General features: G+C 36.3%; 1 protein-coding gene across 1 annotated transcript in view; it reads left to right on the top strand.

Annotated features, from left to right (window-relative positions):
- The window catches only part of DPYD (dihydropyrimidine dehydrogenase), an 841,951-nt gene that overhangs the window by 364,966 nt on the left and 455,086 nt on the right, over positions 1 to 21,899 (top strand). The window contains exon 11 of the mRNA XM_044238740.1: positions 17,613 to 17,823. Coding sequence (XP_044094675.1) covers positions 17,613 to 17,823 — 211 coding nt within the window. The remainder of the gene's footprint in view (positions 1 to 17,612; positions 17,824 to 21,899) is intronic.

The following is a 21,899-nucleotide window of genomic DNA, read 5'->3' as shown; positions in this document are numbered from 1 at the left end:
CAGTACAGCTTAGTAGAACTAAGGTGGATCTGGGGCCTAATTAAAACCATGAAAACAAATGGGTGTTTATTATTGGCTTACAGGGAACCACATTTTTTATATGATCTTCAAACTACTTGCCTGTAAGGTCCATAAGAACAGGGGCCATGGTCAGCTCTCTTGGTTCCTTTGTTTCTTCCCCCAGCCTAGCACAGTGGGGCCACATATAAAGTGTTCAGCAAAGAATTGTGAAATGAATGTTTTTTGGAGGGAATTGGCATCAGGGCCTCTGACATTAAGAGAACTAATACTTTTGGGGTGCCTGAGTGGCTCAGTTGGTTGAGGGCCGGGCTCTTTATTTTGGCTCAGGTCAGGATCTCAGGGTTGTGAAATAGAGCCCAGTAAGGGGCTCTGCACTTAGCAGGGAGTCTGCTTGAGATTCTCTTTTCACCTCTTCCCCTTTCTCCTTACCCCTCCCGCTCCCCCCAGAATAAACTAACAAAATCTTTTTCTTTTTAAGATTTTTATTTATTTATTTGTGAGAGAGAGAGAGCACACAAGCAGGCAAGGTGGCAGGCTGAGGTGGAGAGAAAAGCAGGCTCCCTATCGAGCAAGGAGCCTCAATCCCAGGACCCTGGGGTCAAGACCTGAGCAGAAAGCAGCGGCTTAACTAACTGAGCCATCCAGGCGTCCCTAATAAAATCTTAAAACAACAACTAATACTTTCCAGGTTAGACCAGGGTTAGAATAATAGGCTTTTGAAAGTTCATTTGGTAATTTTAGGCAAAATTCCTCAGCATGAGAGAAGAAATAATATGTAATGCATTATCAGAATATGCATAGATTTTAGGGCTGGGTTATTGACCAGTGCCTGTGCTCTTTTTAGAATTCAGGGCTTTCAGAATTACCAGAGGTTCTGGTATTAATGCCTCATGTCTGTTACTTGGTTTTGGTACATCAGAAGAGGGCCCATGACATGGCAATGCTAAGTTATGAACCTGTCAGGAGGAAGTTCAGTACTTCAAGACAGGATTTTGGGAGAATATACTCTAGAAAAAAATTATAACCAACATGAAAAATTTAATGTTGTGCCCAGTTTCTTTGTCTTTCTCCTATTCCTCCCATGCTTTCTGATCCCAAAACACTCATACTATAACTACGGTTGGTTTCTTTAAAGTCAATGAAGGATGACAAAAATGGATATTTAGGGTTTTTCTCACATGCGTGTGTTGTTTAATGGGGTTAGCCTCTTGGGTGGAATTTGGGAATAACGTGATTTTTTTGTTGTTGGTTAAGGTCCTTACTGTTAAGCATGTCAGTGTGCCTATATGCAAAGCTTCGGTCTAATTCTCAGATGGTTTTAGAGGATGGGGAATGCAGAACGGTATAAAGTTCTCTCATCTTTTTGTGGCAAATATGAGTTATTATAAAAGCCAGTTACATTTAACATCATGTGGTTAGTAACCAAGCACAGTGCGATTGGATCTGGAAGTGCTTTAATCTGCTTAACTTGGAGGCAGTGCCCAATAGATTCAGCAGTGACACCCACATCCCATTCTTCCAATGCAGATGTTCTCAAACTTTAGTATGCATCAGAATCACCTGGAGGGCTTGTTAAACACAGCTTGCTGGGCCTTGGTCCCAGAGTTTCTGACTCAGCAGGTCTGGGAGGGGCCTGAGAATTTGCATTTTTAACAGGTTTCCTGGTGATGCCAAGACTGCTGATCCACTGCTCTTACATATCATCAGTGTCGTTTCCAGCTGTCTAATTAGAGCTGGAAGCAGTGTGCTGTTCGGGGGCACTTTCCATCTTAGTTAAGAAAGCATTAATGCTACGGGATACAGGTTTGATGAAACGAAGATATTGAGGCATCATCAGCATATTGATGTAATTCTGATTCCAAATGTCTTTCAGTCTCCCTGGTGGCCTCACACACATGCTAAATAGGATGCTACTGACAAACTAGTGCTTCTCAGCTGCGGGTCCTCAGGGAAACCAGCCAATCACTCAGCACTAGCCTCTAAGAAGATGAGGGGAAATCTGTTAATAATTCCCTCCAGTACTTTCTGCAAGCTTAAATAGGTGAGATTAAATTTCACAGGATAACAGAATCCCCCAAAATGCTGGTATTAAAAGCTGTTGACAGATCAGATAGAACTGCAAGAATGCTTTAGGCAGTCGGGAATCCCTAAAAGGAGGCGTGAAGGTCAGGACTCAACAGACCTGCTTGAGTAGATAAATTTAAAAGATAAGGTTGGTGAAGGACTTTGTAGTTCTTATTAATTATTACTGAGAAGAATATGGTACAAAATTATTTTAACAGTACCATCTCACCCACAAATTTTAAGAATCTGTTGTTCATGTATTTAATTTCCCAATATTAGCAAAAATATGATCGATCTTTTATTCTGCCGTGGTTTAAATGGGCTCTTTAGAGCACTCTCTAGTGCCCTTTGGCTTCCCCCTATTCATTTGCCAAAATATTAACTGATTTACCTTTGATGTGTCTTTTTCCCCATATTTGAGCTATTCAGAGGGTCAGTTGTTTTGATAATTGATGCTACTTTACTATTTTAATAATAAAAATAACAGCATCAGATTGCCTAGTTCGGTTAGTTGAAAATTTCTTTGTTACTGCAATGCTGAAATAATACATCTTCTTTTCTTTTTTTGAAATAATAGATTTTCATGTGAAAGAATGTGCCTTTTTGTTGACTCCTTCTGATACCGTATAGCATACCCCATAATAGATCTCTATGTGGTCAATCTATAGGCCTCCTCTCAGACATTTATATCAAATGATGTTTAAGGGGGTGCCTGGGTGACACCCGGTTAAGCGTCTGCCTTCAGCTCAGATCATGATGCCAGGGTCCTGGGATCGAGGCCCAGGTCGGGCTCCCTGCTCAGTGGAGAGTCGGCTTCTCCCTCTGCCCCTCCCCTGCTCATGTGCTCTCTCTCTTGCTTTCTCTCGCTCTCAAATAAATAAAATCTGAAAAACAAGCAAACAAATGATCTTTGAGCTACATCCATTGATACTTTGATTACCTACATCTTGCTGGCTAAACATTGATTTTCTTACCAGTAAGTAATGCTTTCTAGTTTTTATTTAATTATAAGAAATATGAACCTGGGACTGTTTTTAGAAAATAACCTCTATATGCTGACACAATTAATTTTACTTACTAAGGTTGATGCTTATAGGAGCTCTTCAACAATTTGGCACCTGCACATCATTTAAGTTGGTATTCTTCACAGAAAGTAATCAGATTCAGTTAGCATGATTGGCAATATGAAGATACCTGCACATAAACAAATAAATAAACACACACAATTGCCCTCAGCCTACAGTAAATTGGTGGCAGCTAGGGGCTCCCCTGGTACTAAGATATTAAATATATCTTGAATACTTTAATGATGGCATGGGAATGATGTTCCATGAATCTAAGCGTGCTTCCATTTTTGAAAAATATGAAAAGTATGAAAATTCAGTGTCATATGAGAAAGTAAAATGGAACAGTTGAAAAGCTTTTAACTAAACATTGTTTGAGAAGTTGGTTCTAAGTTATAAACCCTAATCTGAGAATGCCCATCTATAAAATTACTGCTGTAATTTTATGGTTCTGAAAGCTTTTTATATGCCCCAAATTCTATATTTTGAACACTGAGAGAAAAATATGTGAATGATGTGGAATCTGGACAGGAGGTCTATGTCTCCTCAGAGAATAACAGCAACTCTGTACTGAAAAACTTGACCCTATCTAGAAATACTACTCTTGAAGCAAGTTGCAGTTAATGTATCCCTAGTCTATTGGTAGGTAAAATCTGCTGCATTCAAGACATGATATCAAAAAAACTGACAGCTGAAGTTGTCAGAATTCTACCCTGAATGCAGTAATTCAGGTGGCGAGTAGGACCCAAAACAAACCAACCAACCAACCTATAAATAGTGCAGGAGCCAACAAAAGCCCATGCTCATCCAAGATTATATACTTAAAAGGCTTAACTGTTTTCAATAATTCCTAGAGGAGGGAGGTGCCTGGGTGGCTCAGATGGTTAAGCATCTGTCTTCAGCTGAGGTCATGATCTCAGGGCCCTGGAATCGAGTCCTGCGTCAGGCTCCCTACTCAGGGGGACATCTGCTTTTCCCTGTGCCCCTCCCCCTGCTTGTGCATGCGTGCGCTCTCTCTCTCTCTCTCTGTCAAATGAATAAATAAAATTTACACAAAATAATTCCTAGGGGAGGATGGTAACTACATTATGTTGACAAGGAATAGCTATAGAGCTGAAAACTACATCTCTTTTAAAAAGGTTTAATAATCATTTATGAACCATATGTATATATGTATGTATTTATATGCATCGAGATGTGTGTAGATACATATGTAAACATAAATTCATTATCAGTGAACATTTATGTTGTTATTAAGTCACTATCAAGCTTTATTACATGGCAATGTGTTATTACTTTATTAACGTTTATGTGAAAGCTAGAGGGCTTTCTTCCATTAGTAATAGTCCTCTCAGTTTTTCAATGTCTTCTTTTCTTGTCTTATACATTGAAAATATTAAAAAGTAACTATAAAATAGTTATAAAATGCATAACTTTAAAAATATGCATGTTGGTCAGGCACAAAATCCAAGAGATAAAAAGAAAACATACATGAATTAATATAAAAACAAATAAATATTACTTTTAAACCATTTAAATCATTTAATCATTTCTTTTTCTTTTAAAAAGGTGAACTCATCCTTCAAGGCCTGCTCCAAATGTCATTTTTTTCTTCGACAGCTTCCTTAGTCTCCCTCCTGTGAGATCTTATAGCTCTTTATGCTTCCTGTATAGTAGCACTTGTCACATAGGAAAGTTATTACTTTATACTCACCTCATATATTAGAATGCAACTCCTTCAGATGGATTGGTTCATTCAACTTATATCTGATTCAAAGTATAGAATGATGTTTGATCCAAAGCATCAAATCAGTGAATTGTGTGGAATAGTATTTTCTGGGCATTGAAAGCCTATAGGAAGACTTTACATGAAAATGAAATACTCAAAATATATAATTTATACATATATACATACACCTCAAAATTACTACTGATAACTTTTTTTTTTTTTTAAGATTTTATTTATTTATTTGACAGAGAGAGATCACAAGCAGGCAGAGAGGCAGGCAGAGAGAGAGGAGGAAGCAGGCTCCCTGCTGAGCAGAGAGCCCGATGCGGGCCTCGATCCCAGGACCCTGAGATCATGACCTGAGCCGAAGGCAGCGGCTTAACCCACTGAGCCACCCAGGAGCCCAACTACTGATAACTTTTAAATAAGTAATTAGTTTTCAAGTTTTAAAATATACCATGTTACAATATTAACCTAACATTAAAAGTAGATTGAATAAAAATCATCATTCCTGGTCTTCAGTGTTTTAAAAGATAGCTACAGAATTTTTAAAAAAGAAAGAAAAAAACTATAACCAATAATATAAAAGGTAAAAAATTAATAAACATTTATAGATATAAATAAACTCAGGATTAGAAATAAGAGACCATCCTTGTTTGGCCAGATTTATATAAAGAGGGATTTCAAGATTGAAGAAAGATCCTGAAAAGTTATGCAGAAGAAAATTTTGTGAGATACTCTGATAGCACCCGGGAATGCTTGACTGCAGAAAGGTCTAAGATGAGAAATGTAAGAGTTAGTCAGATTTAAGGAAATTTTGTCAATCATGAGTAATATTAAAAATAGACTCTCCTTGGGGCACCTGGGTGGCTCAGTCAGTTAAACATCTGCCTTGGGCTCAGGTCATAATCTTGGGGTCCTGGTATCCAGCCCTGAGTCAGGCTCCCTGGTCAGCAGGAAATCAACTTCTCCTTCTGCCCCTCTGCCCTCTCATGCTTTTTCATATTCTCTCTCTCTCTCTCTCTCTCTCTCTCTCTCCCCTTCTCTCTAACAAATAAAATTTTTAAAAAATAAAACAAAAATGCATTCTCGTTAGAAAAAAATGTATTTTGTGATGCTTGTACAAAAGCATTTAACCCCCTAAATTATCCCATGAATTGTGTTTCTGGTTTTTGAAGCTCAGTAGTATCACAATAAAATAGTTAAGGGGCAGCTGTATCCACTGCATTGTACAACTCTTACATGGAAAAATATTTCTTTCAGCTCAGGATTCTTCAATTTTAAAAGCTTAAGTGTTCTACTGTATCTCTAGTTTCTAACTCATTGATCTCTGCTCTAATCTTAATTATTTTCCTTCTTGTGCATGGGGTTGGCTTAATTTGTTGTTGATTTTCCAGTTTTTTAAGGTGTAAAAAGAGTTAGTGTATAGTTTTTTAGTTTTATAGGCTTGAATGGCTATGTATTTTCCCCCTTAGGACCGCCTTTGCTATATCACATATATTTTGGACCGATGTGTCTTCATTCTCATTGGTTTCCATGAATTGTTTAAATTCTTCTTTGATTTCCTGGCTGATCCAAACATTCTTGAGCAGGATGGTGTTTAGCTTCCAAGTGTTTGAATTCCTTCCAAACTGAGTTCCAGTTTCAAAGCATTGAGGTCTGAGAATATGCAGGGAATAGTCTCAATCTTTTGGTATCAGCTGAGCCCTGTTTTGTGACCCAGTATGTGGTCTATTCAGGAGAAGGTTCCATGTGCCCTTGAGAAGAACCAGTATTCTGTTGTTTTAGGGTGGAATGTTCTGTATATATCTATGAGGTCCATGTGGTCCAATGTGTCATTCAAAACTCTTGTTTCTTTGTTGATCTTCTGCTTTGCTGATCTATTACTGAGGGTGATGTGTTAAGATCCCCTACAATTGATGTATTCATATCAATATGACTCTTTATTTTTTTTAACAGCTGGCTTATGTAGTTGGCTGCTGCCAAATTGGGGATATAAATATTTACAATTGTTAGACCTCCTTGGTGGATAGACCCTTTAAGAATGGTGTAGTATCCTTCTGTATCTCTGACTAAAGTCTTTAGCTTAAAATCTAATCTATCTGATATGAGAATTGATACACCAGAGACCCACTAGCATGAAAGATGTTTCTCTATCCCTTCACTTTCAGTCTGGATGTATCTGTAGGTTCAAAATGTGTCTCTTGTACATAGCATATAATTGAGTCCTGTCATTGTATCCAGTCTGCAACCCTGGGCCATTTTATGAGAGTATTTGGGCCATTCACATTGAGAGTGATTATTGAAAAACAAGTTTTTATTGACATCATGTTGCCAGTGATGTCCTTATTTCTAGAAGCTGGTTCTTTGAAAGAATCAATAAGATTGATAAGCCACTGTTCAAACTAATCCAAAAGAAAGAAAAAGAACCCAAATTAATGAAATTATGAATGAAATGGGAGAAATCATGACTAACACCAAGGAAATATAAACAATCATCAGAAATTATTATCAACAGTTATATGCCAATAAGTTAAGCAACCTAGAAGAAATGGTTGCATTCCTGGAAACCTATAAGCTTCCAAGACTGAAATTGACAACCTGAAGAGACCAATATCTAGTAACGAGATTGAAGCAGTGATCAAAAACCTCCCAAAAAACAAGAGCCCAGGACCTGACAGATTCCCTGGGGAATTCTACCAAACATTAAAAGAAGAAATGATACCTATTCTCCTGAGCTATTTCAAAAAACTGAAGCAGAAGGAAAACTTCCAGACTCTTTCTGTGAAGCCAACATTACCTTGATCCCCAAACCATGCAAAGATCCCACCTAAAAGGAGAATTTCAGACCCATATCCCTGATGAATATGGATGCGAAGATTCTCAACAAGATCTTAGCTAATAGGATCCAACAGCACATTAAGAAGATTATCCACCATGACCAGGTGGGATTTATCCACGGGATGCAAGCGTGGTTCAACATTCACAAATCAATCAATGTGATAGAACAAATCAATAAGAGAAGAGAGAAGAACCACATGGTCCTCTCAATTGATGCAGAGAAAGCATTTAACAAGATACAGCATTCCGTTCCTGATTAAAACTTTTCAAAATATAGGGATAGAGGGAATATTCCTCAATTTCATAAAATCTATCTATGAAAAACCCACATCAAATCTCATCCTCAATGGGGAAAATCTGACAGCCTTCCCTTTGAGATCAGGAACACGACAAGGATGCCCACTCTCACCACTCTTGTTCAACATAGTATCAGAAGTCCTAGCAACAACAATCAGATAACAAAAAGAAATAAAAGGTCTTCAAATTGGCAAAGAAAAAGTCAAACTCTCTCTCTTTGCAGATGACATGATACTTTATATGGAAAACCCAAAAGACTCCAACCCCTAAACTACTAGAACTCATACAGCAATTCAGTAATGTGGCAGGATACAAAATCAATGCACAGAAATCTTGCTTTCTTATATACTAACAATGAAAATTGTTAGTAACTAACAGAAAGGGAAATTAGAGAATCGATTCCATTTTACTGTAGCACCAAGAACTGTAAGATACCTGGGAATAAACCTAACCAAAGAGGTAAAGGATCTGTACTCGAAGAACTACAGAACACTCATGAATAAAATTGAAGAAGACACAAAAGGATGGAAGACCATTTCATGCTCTATGGATCAGAAGAATAAACATTGTTATGATATCTATACTGTCTAGAGCAATCTATACTTTCAGTGCCATTCCGATCAAAATTCCACCAGCATTTTTCAAAGAGCTGGAGCAAACAATCTTAAAACTTGTATGGAACCAGAAGAGACCCCGCATTGCTAAGGAGATGCTGAAAAAGAGAAACAGAACTGGGGACATCACATTGCCTGATTTCAAGCTTTACTACAAAGCTGTGATCACCAAGACAGCATGGTACTGGCACAAAAACAGACACATAGACCAGTGGAACAGAATAGAGAACCCAAATATGGACCCTCAACTTTATGGTCAAATAATCTTCAACAAAGCAGGAAAAAATATCCAGTGAAAAAAAGACAGTCTCTTCAATAAATGGTGCTGTGAAACTTGGACAACTATGTATAGAAGAATGAAATTCAACTATTCTCTTACACCATACACAAAGATAAATTCAAAATGGATAAAAGACATCAGTATGAGGCAGGAATCTATCACAACCCTACAGGAAAACATAGTAACTTCTTCGACATTGGCCACAGGAACTTCTTTCAAGATATGTCTCCAAAAGCAAAGGAAACAAAAGCAGAAATTAACTTTGGGACTTCATCAAGATCAAAAGCTTCTGCACAGCAAAGGAAACGGTCAATAAAACAAAGAGGCAGCCCACGGAATGGGAGAAGATATTCGCAAACAATACCACAGACAAAGGGCTGATATCCAGGATCTATAAAGAACTCCTTAAGCTCAACACCCAAAAAACAGATAATCATGTCAGAAAATGGGCAGAAGACATGAACAGACAATTTTCCAAAGAAGACAGACAAAGGGCTAACAGACACATGAAAAAGTGTTCACTGTCATTAGCCATCAGGGACATTCAAATCAAAACCACATTGAGATAACGCCTTATATCAGTTCGAATGGCCAAAATTAATAGGAGAGGAAACAACAAGTGTTGGAGAGGATGTGGAGAAAGGGGAACCCTCATACACTGTTGGTGAGAATGCAAATTGGTGCAGCCACTTTGGAAAACAGTGTGGAGGCTCCTTAAAAAATTAAAAATAGAGCTTCTCTATGACCCTGTAATTGCGTATTTACCCCCAAAGATACAGATGTAGTGAAAAGAAGGGCCATCTGTAACCCAATATTCATAGCAACAATGTTCACAATCGCCAAACTGTGGAAAAATCCAAAATGCTCTTCGATAGACAAATGGATAAAGATATGGTCTATATATGTAATGAAATATTACACCGCCATCAGAAAGGATGAATACCCAACTTTTGTATCAACATAGATGGGACTGGAGGAGATTATGCTGAGTGAAATAAGTCAAGCAGAGAAAGTCATTTATCATATGGCTTCACTTACTTGTGAAGCATAAGGAATATTAGGAGAAGGAAAGAAAAATGAATTGGAGTAAATTGGAGAGGGAAATGAAGCATGAGAGACTGTGGACTCTGAGAAACAAACTGAGGGTTTTGAAGGGCAGGGGGTGGGGGGATGGGTGAGCCTCATGGTGAATATTAAGGAAGGCACGTATTGCGTAGAGCACTGGGTGTGGTTCATAAACAATGAATCTTGGAACAGTGAAAAATAATGACTACATACATACATACGTGCATACATACAAAATAACGAGCTTAAGGTGGGAAAAAAACCCCAAAGCCTATAATATCATAGTACATACTAAAAGGAACCTCAACTTGTGGTCTCAGCAAACTTGTTTTGCTAAAGAAAAGAATAACTGCAGAATTCGCTTCAATAGTCTAGAAATTAGTAAACATATCAGAATTGTTCTGATTTTACCGCTGTCTGTGAGTCTATACAAACTAAAAAGTATAAAAGAGGTTAAGAACTATTTAGTAAATTAAGGAAGATGAGCTCTAGAGTGGGCAGGCAGAATTCACTGCCTCTTTCTTGAGTTTTCTTCATCTCCTTGGTAACCAGATTCACTAGAAGATTGGATCGTGAGATCAGACTCATACCGAGAAAGAAAACCTGCATCAAGCTTTCTTAACAAATAAAATATAAATATAAAAATATGTTTATAAAATATATAAATATATAAAATATATAAATATATATTTTATAAAATATATAAAAATATTTTATATAAAAATATAAATAAACATGAAGTATAGGGTAAATGAGAGGTGCAGGACCACCAACACGGTTTCTCAGGTCCCACCTTGGTGTATCAAGATGCACTTTAACCCAGATTAATTTGGGGGTTTCTAAGTAACATCAGTAGTCTCATCACTTACACAAAAGGAAGCTAATTCAACTATAAAATATCTCCAGTATATACTCAGTTGCATAGTTTATATACTCTTTAAGAGATCCTTACCCAATAAGTCCAGTTCCCAGGTTTTCTTGTTTTGTTTTGTTTTTTACCATAGCTATCCTAGACTAGCAGGTATATTTTGCTAAAAGCATGCCACAGATAAGGGTTCTCCTACTTTTGAATGCTGATTGATAATCTGTTTCCCAATAGCATGTTCACAAGGGGATTTAACCAGGTGTCTTTCCTTCTTTCTTTGTTGAAATAAACTCCTTTACCTTCCTACATCTTTCCTCACCTAAGGGAAATAATCTATTGTATACTATAATTTCCCAGTAACTAATTCCTTTCCAGTAATTACTTCCTACTCATCCTTCAAGGTTAGTTCATACAGTACGTTTTCTAGGCTTCTCTTTCTTGACCTGCTCTGCTGCTGGACAGAATGCCTTTTTATATGCCATTGGTGCACACTGTGTTTATATGTGTTATCTCTGAATTTGATTGCTGATTTGCCTGCCTCTGTGAACGTTTTGAAAGCAGGGAATGTTTTATTAGCTATAGAACCTAGCACCATTTTTTTTTTTTTTACACAAAGGTCTTAATAAATCTTTGGTAAATTTATAGATGAGTGGAACTCTTATTGTATGGTTATGAATGTTTGTGGGATATGCAATAATTTCGCAGTGATGAAGTAAAAGCTAATATTTTTCGGGATTATCACTGACCAAAACAGACTACCAAACAACTTTAATTTGAAATCCTATCTCTTAGGTCCTCATGTTCATATAGAATTGACAAGTTGTTAAATACCTAGCTATTTAAGGGTAATCTTTACAAAGAATATTGTTTCTTCATATTATTTCTCAAACTTTATATATTAGAATTTAATGTATGCTGGGTTTGAGTTCTCATTATAGTTTATAACCTATGCTTACTTTGCCTATATGCAATCTAAAAATGAGTTGACATCATGCTTTTAATTATAGTAAATTAAGTTGTTTCATAATTTCCACAGTATGATGCCTGTAATATTAATCAGACCAAATCATCACATTACATAAAGTTAATCATTAAAATGATCATCATTACTGCATGCAATAGCACTCTATTTTTATTTCACTCAGCATCAACCACGTATCTTCCCTGAATATGGAGATAAAATCAAAGCTAAGAAGGTTCTTCTTAACTTTCCTTATATGGTATGAAAAGAAAGTAACAACTTGGTTTATTGAGCCTCCAAAATAGAACCTTATAGATGTTTCTCCTTCATTCCCTTGGGTAATTATTGGTGAAGATAAGGATGAGAGGTTTGTATGTTTGCTTCATGTACCACTTGTCCCTCATGAGAACACATACCATCAAACAAACAAACAAATATGTGTGCCATGAACAGAAATATTATGTACCAAAACTACAGAGTTGCTGATTATTAGCGATCATTAACAAACATAGATATTAAAAATCACTAACACTGACATCTGTGAACAGAAGGCTCATTAAACAGTAAAATTTTTTTTTTAAGATTTTATTTATTTATTTGAGAGAGATTTATTGAGAGAGATCACAAGCAGGCAGAGAGGCAGGCAGAGAGAGAAGAGGAAGCAGGCTCCCTGCTGAGCAAAGAGCCAGATGTGGGGCTGGATCCCAGGACTCCGAGTTCATGACCTGAGCCGAAGGCAGCGGCTTAACCCGCTGAGCCACCCAGGCGCCCCTAAACAGTAAAATATTAAGACTCACTGTGTGAGGTTAGACCGCTGGTCAGTCTGGCCCACCAATTTGTCATGGCAGTGTAACTGACAGCTGAGAAAGAACATCACTTACTTCGTATTTCAACCTCACAACATTGGATGCTGTGGTCAGGTAGCATGTCATTTGCATACCCAGTGTTAACGTGCTTTGTGATGTGTATTTAGTAGTCATTGACTCCATATACTACTAGTTGATTGTCCTTTCATTAACTTGAATGCCCTCTGGGTTTTCATATTAGTCATTCATCTTGGTAAACAAAATGTTATTCAGAGTCTACTGCGTGCTCGTCATTTTGATAGGGCTAAAATTCACTTGATGTCCTTCCATGTGGCATATTGGCTAGAGTATATGCTGATTTGCCAGGCATCTTTTTGACCATTCATTGGCTTATATTCATCATTTGTTAAATATTTTAATATCACTCCTCAACCCTGGGGATAGCAAATTAAATAAGATATTCTTTCTGTATTTAAAGAGTTTTGTGAAGGAATTTACTGTCTAAGAAGTAAATTTATTTAAATTCTATCTTTATTTTTCACTTTTGTATCTTGAGTTATATATTCTATGTCTCAATTATCCACTTTAGTCTATCACTTGGTTCCTGTATTTCATGATTTTACTGTACTTCTGAACTTAGAATAGGAAGCTTGAATGTCTTCTTCCCACTGAGGGCAGCCTTTTTTTTTTTTCCCAAAGATTTTATTTATTTATTTGACAGAGAGAGTGAGCACAAATCGGCAGAGAGAGAGGGGGGAAGCAGGCTCCCTGCTGAGCAGAGAGCCCAGTGCCAGGCCCTGAAACCAGGACCTGAGCTGAAGGCAGAAACTTAACCCACTGAGCCCCCCTGGTGCCCTGAGGGCAGCCTTTATCAGGCCAACCCCTTGACCTTTAATTTGCCTTAGACTACATCCTTTCCTAGTCTAATTAACCTTGTTTTGAGATTCCCTAACCAGTACCAAAGTCTCATTCTTTCAAATATATAGAGTTGCTCTCTTTGGACATTAATGAATATCACCCAGGATTTTTGTCTAGCCATATCAGGATTTTAGCTAAGCTTTGTCATCTCTTAATATATCTTTGGTTTCTCTGAACATTAGTTTCTCTTCTAAGCGAAGAAATAGTGCTTCGTCCTACATGGGATTAGTTGTGAGGACAGCAGGCAGCAGCGTGCCTGAAGTTGGGTGCCAAAGCTGTAAGTCATAATACCCAGCATGTAACTAGGTTTTTGACCCACAATAAGGAAAAAATGTTAGTTTAAGTCTTAATATTAAAAAAAATAACTAATATATAAGTATCATAATATGTCTTCTGTCTGAAAGTTAAAATGAGCCATATGTAAAGCAGTTAAAAGAATACCTGTTATCATGGCTCCTGGGTGGCTTGTTCCATTAAGCTTCGACTCTCAATTTGTGGCTCATGTCATGATCTCAGAATCCTGAGATTAACCTTCTGTCGGGCTCTGTGCTAGGCATGGAGCCTGCTTTAGATTTTCTCTCTCTCTCTCCCTTTGCCCCTCCCCTGACTTATCTCTCTCTCAAAAAAAAAAAAAAAAGAAAGAAAAAAAAATGTCTGCTATGTAAGTATCCATTATTGTTATTTTTGTCTTGTTAGATTTCTTAAATAGTGAAAGTAAACTCCTCTGTTGTCCACAAATAACTCAAAGGATATTTCATTTGACACATGACTTTACTTATTTTGAATTCTCGTTTTCCTAATATTTCCTTGTTGACTGAGATAAATCTTATCATCTCAAAAAAAAAATCATTATCATCTCAGCTCTCCTTTTCCCAATATAATATGAATACTTTCCAAGTAAATACATATGTTAAAGTGATATCTTCCTATCTTTCCCTTAAAAGTTTTTCCATCTCTTGCATAAAATGAAAAATAGCTACTTAATAGCAAAATAGCAAGAAGTGGTATGATTTATGTCTGCTGCCCAATCGCCTAGTCTAACATGTTTTAGGTAGTATAGAACATATCGAGTTTCAAAAGTAGAATTTCAGAGTAATCTTTGTGGGAGCCACTGTTCACCCTCTCAGCTTCTGTGCACTATCACATAGTTGGCACAAATACAAGCTACCTAGTGCATATGGAAAATTATAATGTGAACTGAGGAAATACTAAAATCGGTTTCTTCATGTTCATAATGGCATGTAGTTTTTAGGCTCTCAAAAGTAAGAATACAACTAAAGCATGTTCAAGCAATAAATCATTGATAATCATTGCTTTAAAAGTTTTGATTTGCTTGCAATGCCCAATTTGGTTTTAATTCAATGCCAAATTTGCCAAAAAACGTATATGAGATGACCAACACAGAGTAGTAGATACTATCTAAGTATTAATAGAGCAAAAAGTAAAACGGGACAAAGTAGACCCTAAATGACTCTGAGACATTCTCCCAATATGTGCAGCATAGCTCAGGATTTTATTTCTGCCCTTCACAGGAAAGAGTACTATTATAAATATGCATCATGTATTGATTTATTCAAACCATAAACATTTGTCATTGTTATTCAATCAAGTTTGGCATTATCATTAAAATTTAGCATCACTTGACATTTTTGAAACACAATACACTGGTTTATATTGATGAGTTACAAGGCGCTAGATAAGGTAACGCAAATGTGACAGAAGTGATACAGAAACATATCTTATGTACAAGCCATATTTAGTTTGTAATTAGAACTGTTCGAAGACTAGTTTGCCTTCTACAAATCATACATTTTATTTTTTGGAAAATTAAAAAGGCATCTGAGGTTCTTTGGCCTTTTTTTCTTAACCTTGTTCTTGGGCCACCTTTCTATTAGAAGCATAAGCCCAGTGCTAAGTGGTATTGAATAGTTTGAAGCATGATTGAGAGGAGAAATTAATTCAGAAAATTGCAACTACAAATAAATAATATTTACTTACTTGCACCTTCCATATGTTAAATTCTGCTTTAGGTGCTTTACATTTCTAAATTGCTTTAAGTAACCCCATATACCAAGTAATTAGGTATTATCCCCATTTTACATATAAGGATCCTCAAGATCAGAGAGATTTTTTTAGAGACTATCTCAAGTAAGCAGTGGAAGCTGGTTTCAAACCTGATTCAATTCCACTTACCTGTGTAAACAATTTTGAGATCTATTGTTTTGTATATTTACTACCCATGACATACCAATATCTAGTATTTTTTATATCAGTAATTTCTTAGTTTTCCAAATTTTAAGGCTTTAAGGCCAGTATTCAAAACATACCTTAAATAAGACATAGACTGAATAGTTTCATGCCAATATATAGTAATGACCAGTGTTCCTCAGGTTTTTTTAAAGATTTTATTTATTTGAGACAGAGAGAGCACAAGGGGTCAGAAGGAGAAGCAGACTCCTCTGCCTAACAGGGAGCCTGACTTGGGGTTCAATCCCAGAACCCTGGGATCATGACCTGAGCCGAAGACAGACTCTTAACCAACTGAGCCACCCAGGTGCCCCATGTTTTTGTTTTTGTTTTTTAAATTATCCCTCTAGGAGCCTTTTTAAACTTTTTTTCCTAGTTAACCGCCCCCCCCCACACACAAACACACTGTAATTTTAATACTCCCGATATCATGTGTATCTGTTTATGTACTACTGCTCTTATGGGGCAGGGTGCCACAAATTATTATGACATCAAAGATTCTTTCCTTCCTTAAGAATCCGTTTTTGCTCCCTTATGGGTGATATTACTCTCATTGAGAACGTATGGTATAGATGCATGCATGGTGTAGACCAACCAACTAAGTTCAGAGCTAGTCAGCTATAGTCTGGTAAGACAGTGGTTCACAAATTGTCATTTCTAAACCAAAGCATGCCATCACATAGGAATTTGTTAGAAATGCAGATCCTCATGCCTTATCCAATCCTATAGAACTAGAAATTCTGAGGGTGGGTCCATGCAGTCTGTTTTAACAAGCCCTTTAGGTGATTCTGATGCATGCCAAAGTTTGGAACCACTAATTATGGACAAAGTGTTGAGAGGTGGGTTTATGGCTTGATCACAAGATTGAGCAGGTCAATTTATGACTCAGTTTTTTCATCTTGATGTTGCCCAGACAACTCCTGGTTTGGAGCTTACACATATGACTTTCTCAACCTCATTTGTCAGGGCCCTACTAAGAACCCACCTGTCTTCCATGAGGGAGGGAAAGAATGAGACTTGATACCCACTTCAGCCTCTCCGGTAGTACATTTAAAAAAAAAAACAAAAAACTACTCAACATACTACGTAGGGTTATATTGACAAAGGCCTGGATTCCCCAAAAAATAGTAAATGGAAAAATGAACAGATATGTAAGTATTAACATTCTGTCTTGATAGACATCCCATTATGAGAATAAAAACGAAAACGAGGGTGTTCCACATATGAGGTAAAAGATGTGGAAGAACTGGGAGTTTGTCAAGGACACGCTCATTTCTCTTTCTTAAATTTCTCATTTGCCTTTTTATGAAAGTAAGATTAAAATGTTATTTATTTCTTGATTCCACAGTTTCTCAGTCTTCTTTTTTCTACCTACCATTTTAATCACGTACTTGCCAAGATTGGCTCACCCACTTTATTAACTTATTTCCAGTTTAGCTAATGCAACCCATTAATAATCAGAAATATCTATTTTCATACGTAGCATGATTTAAAAGAGAACTTCTACTACAGAAGTGAAAGCATATGGAAAACCGGGCTGCTAGAGCCAAAACCTTACATGCCACCAACCATAGAGCAGGCAGTCCAGAGAACTTGAGAAATATCTTGTGATGCCATGCTCTTTAAACTTCCATGTGACAACTCCAATTGATGGAAGACTCCCCTGAGTCAGTGATTTGCAAAATGTAAATAGCTGATAACCAACCTCAGCTTTGATGAAAGAAAAGGTTTCATCTTGGTTTAACCGTCATAAGCTGTAGAGTGCATAATTGAATTAAAAATCAAACATTCAATACAGAAGAAACATTTTCAAGTTTTTCTCTGTTCTGTTTTGTTTTAGGTGGAACTTGCCAAGGAAAAAAGGTGTGAATTCTTGCCTTTTCTGTCTCCACGGAAGGTTATATTGAAAGAAGGGAGAATTGTCGCCATGCAGTTTGTTCGAACAGAGCAAGATGAAGCGGGAAGCTGGCATGAACATGAAGATGAGATAGTCACTCTGAAAGCCAATGTGGTCATCAGTGCCTTTGGTTCAGTTCTGAGCGATCCTACAGGTAGAGTGTCAGGAGCTGAAATGTGTTAGCAATTGTCTGTTATTTTAGTGCCATAATAGTTTCCAGTTTTCAGGGAATTGTTTTTCACTTTAACATTCATTTTCTTCTTCTAATATAAAATCCAAGCAATCTTGATTTAAAAGGCTTAGAAATGGCATTTAACGCTTATACAGAATTATTTTTACAGTGGTGGGAATTGAAAATAACATTAATCTTTCTCGTAAACTGATAATCAAAATACATATTCTATTTTGCGGTAACGTTTGCCTATTTCCTCTAAGAGTGGCTTTTTCTTCAATTAGACATTGAGTAAGAAAGTGTGACAGAGAAGGTACCTGGGTGGCTCAGTGGGTTAAAGCCTCTGCCTTTGTCTCAGGTCATAATCTCAGGGTCCTGGGATGGAATCCCATATCAGGCTCTCTGCTCAGCATGAAGCCTGCTTCCTCCTCTCTCTATCTCTCTCTCTGCCTGCCTCTCTGCCTACTTGTGTTCTCTGTCAAATAAATAAAATCTTAAAAAAAAAAAAAAAGAAAAGAAAATGTGACAGAGAAGTTATAACAACCAATCATCAATGATTCAGACAAATTAAGACCAAATGAATAGGCAAAAATAGAATTCAGGTGTACTGCTATCTTCATGCCAGACCATCACTAGAAAAATCAAAATAATCAAATTAGAAAGTTTGAACTCCTCTCATTTCATCTGGATGGCATAAATGGACTTGCTATGGAAGAACAAAATGCTTTAAAAAAAAGTATAATAAGAAAGGGAAGGGAAATGTCTTATGTAGTATTCCAACTGAGTAATAAGTCAGTCAATTAAGGAGGGGGTAGTGTATTTTCACTACACTCAGTGTTTTTGTGGGTCACTGTAGATGAAAGCTTAGGTATTTATGCATCTTCATTTTGCAAATTCTTTACCTTTTAATACACATTGTTGAAATGGTGATTAACTCTTTTATTTACTGAAAGGAAAATAAAAGGCATTTCTCCAAGTCAGAGATTCACTGTGAATAGTAATAACAAAAAATCGAGACCTGACAATTTCTATGACTCCCTACTATATCCGTGCTAAAATTACATTTTGTGTCTAAAATAAAATTATAATCTGTGTCTGAAAAATCAAATGTGCATAAGTAAAAAATTCAGCCAGTCATCAGGATATTTTATCTGCAGGACATCAAACATCTTGATATTTGGAAACATCCAGATGTTTAATGTCATCAAGATAAATGTTTTCAAATAGCTGGATGATGGCCTGAATTTGTCACTTTTCATCTAGATGTTTATGTAATATGTAGACACAGTCACAGTTTGGTTTGTTTATTCATTAACTGGGTTCAGGAAGAAAAAAAAAAGAAAAATACATAAATTGCATTCTATCATCTAAAAAATCATACTGTTCTTATTACTTGGCACATCACCTGAAGCTGAGTAAAAAGTTGAATCATATTTAACTAGCAATTAAATCACCTGTTGATGATTCACTTATCAAGGACTAATTTAGCTTGCCCATCGAAATTTATGTTTCACAACTGACATCTCTAATATTAAGAAAAATGTATTTTTTCCCAAAAAAACCTAAGTAGATGTGACTCAGATCATATAAAACAGCTTTTGCAAAACTTGGGCTCATTTGCATGAAAAATGAAAGATATAACTTAGTATTTAAAATATGAAATTCAAGAAAGTTTGATCTAGTCATGTTTATTTGACAAAGTCATTCCAGATTGTATTTATGTATTCTACTTGTGCATGTTTCTTCCAGGGTTTCACATGTACTACTCGTATTCATCTAGACAAGTAAAGGGAAAACGGCCTGCACTTTCCTCTTTTTCCCTTCTCCTCTTGTCTTGAAATAACAGATGCTTGAAAAAATTATCGTTAAATAGAATTATTTGCTTTTCCAGGGCCTTTCAATGTTTGCATTAATAAGAAACTACTTTCCAAGCAAGAGGGGTGCTGGAAAAGCTGGAAGGTGAAATAGCATTCATGCCACTCTTTCCCTCTAGAAGTTTTCAGTACTGTTTTTTGAGTGGAAAACATCAAAGGGAGGAAGGGAATCAATAATTGTTAGAATTTTACCAAGAAGATCTTACCCAAATGGCATTTAAAATTTTTGTTAAAATTTCAAAGTCAGCAAGTTTTCATATGGACACGCATATTAGTTATAGTGAAAATCAGTTTATAGGAAGCAAGTTGTCCATTCAGGTAAGAAGAGAAACTGTTCATGTCTCCTCTTCTACCTTAAATCTTATTCCATCTTGATACCTGTGTGATGCGATTTATGTGTGACACTATTGTGAGCATCACACATGTGATACTATGTGATTTAATATATTATCTATAACACCTTTCTTAAACTGTTGACCTGCCTTTCCACCCCTCTTCCCTCTTTCCCAGCCTCACTTTGCACAGGCTTCTATGAACTGCATGCCTAACTATATGACATTTTCTCAGTCCTCATTCCATTTTCTGCATTTGACAATGTTAAATATTTCTTTCTATTTGAAATGCTCTCTCTAAGTCACTTAACCTTTCTGAGCCTTAGCTTCTTCCTCCATAAAAAAACAAGCATAATAAAACCTTCTCCCCTTACCTTTCAGGACTGTTGTCAGAATTAAAATGAAGTAACGTGAAAGTGCTTTGGAAATGTAACACATTATTATTGTTTATGACACTCTGTTTTCTTGTTTTTTTTTTTTCTTTTAACTATTCCTCTTCTGAGCCTATCACTGAATACTTTTCTCCCTCTAGCTTATTACTTTTTAGTGCTCTCCCAAGTTCAGACTTCACCTATTATCTCTTAATACATTTAATCCTTCAGTGTACCAATCACCTCATCAATTCATTTATTATTCATACACACATTCATTCCTATAAGAAAGACTTAATAAACAACTTCTGTGTGCCAGGTTGAGGCTAGACTTACAGTAGACACTATTTCACTTCTGTGTAACTAGGTTCAAAATCTCTCTCTCCACTCTGTGTCTCAGAAGACATTTCATCCTTTCTTGTATGACCTGTGTGTAACAAACATTTACTCAGCATCTCATGGATACCCGGTACTAAGTTGTATTCTGGAGAGTACTAAGATGAATGAGCTATTCCTTCTACTTAAAAACCTCACAGACTGGGGCATGGGTCAGACTTTTAAACAAATAATTGTTTTACCAAGTGAGAAATAATATATTTAGAGACATGTACAAAGTAAGGAAGGATCACCTCATGAGGTTTCCCTAAGGCAGATTGCGCCTCAACTTTGCTGTTATTTAAATGGTACTGTAGTTCTCCCATCGCTAATGTTCAAGATGTTTTCCCAGATTCAGATATCTAATTCCAGTTTTCTTTTCATTACATTCGCCAGTGTTACTGTACAGCCTGCATACTGTAGGATGAAGCTCTTTGCACTTGAGAACTTCAGCAAGTGGCTCTATATATACTATGAACCCAGCTTTATTTCCCTTTCTTCCCTGTAGGAGTCCTCCCAATATCTTCACACAGGTGGATTCCATACTGGTTATTCAGAAAGTCCTCGCTGAATGCATTATATAAATATAAATATATGCTGAAGAATTCAAGGCATGAAATAAACTTGACAGAGAAAGTATGGTGATAACATTTTCTCAGCATTCTCTGATTATAGTATTTTAAATGAAAATACTTGTAGCATCTCAGTTATATCAATAACATATATTTATAAAAGTAACCTAAATTGGGAAATTTCAAGGAAATTAAATTTTTAATATCAGGGTTTTTTTCCCCTTGTACACACCATGTTACTTTTGCAAGTTCTTAATTTGTGAGTCTCACAAAAAATATAAAATAACTTTACTTAGTATTAAGCACCCAATATATCTGTAATAAATCCTTCCTGTTGTAAAAATGGTGAAAGCCTCAAAGTTTATAGAAAAGTATATCAAATTTATAAAACAAATATGGATAATATCCTTGGATTATAGTTGCTAATTATTTCATTGCTAATGAGGCTAATAACATATATGAGTGATCATCATTATTTTATCTAATTCTATTTTATTTCTATTTCATTTTTTGGGTTGTAGCAGTGAGTGGTAA

The sequence above is a fragment of the Neovison vison genome, chromosome 2 (genome assembly GCF_020171115.1).
Source record: "Neovison vison isolate M4711 chromosome 2, ASM_NN_V1, whole genome shotgun sequence".
NCBI classification, from domain to species: domain Eukaryota; kingdom Metazoa; phylum Chordata; class Mammalia; order Carnivora; family Mustelidae; genus Neogale; species Neogale vison.
Note: the sequence above shows the minus strand (reverse complement) of the source record. Positions and strands in the feature narration are given on the sequence as shown.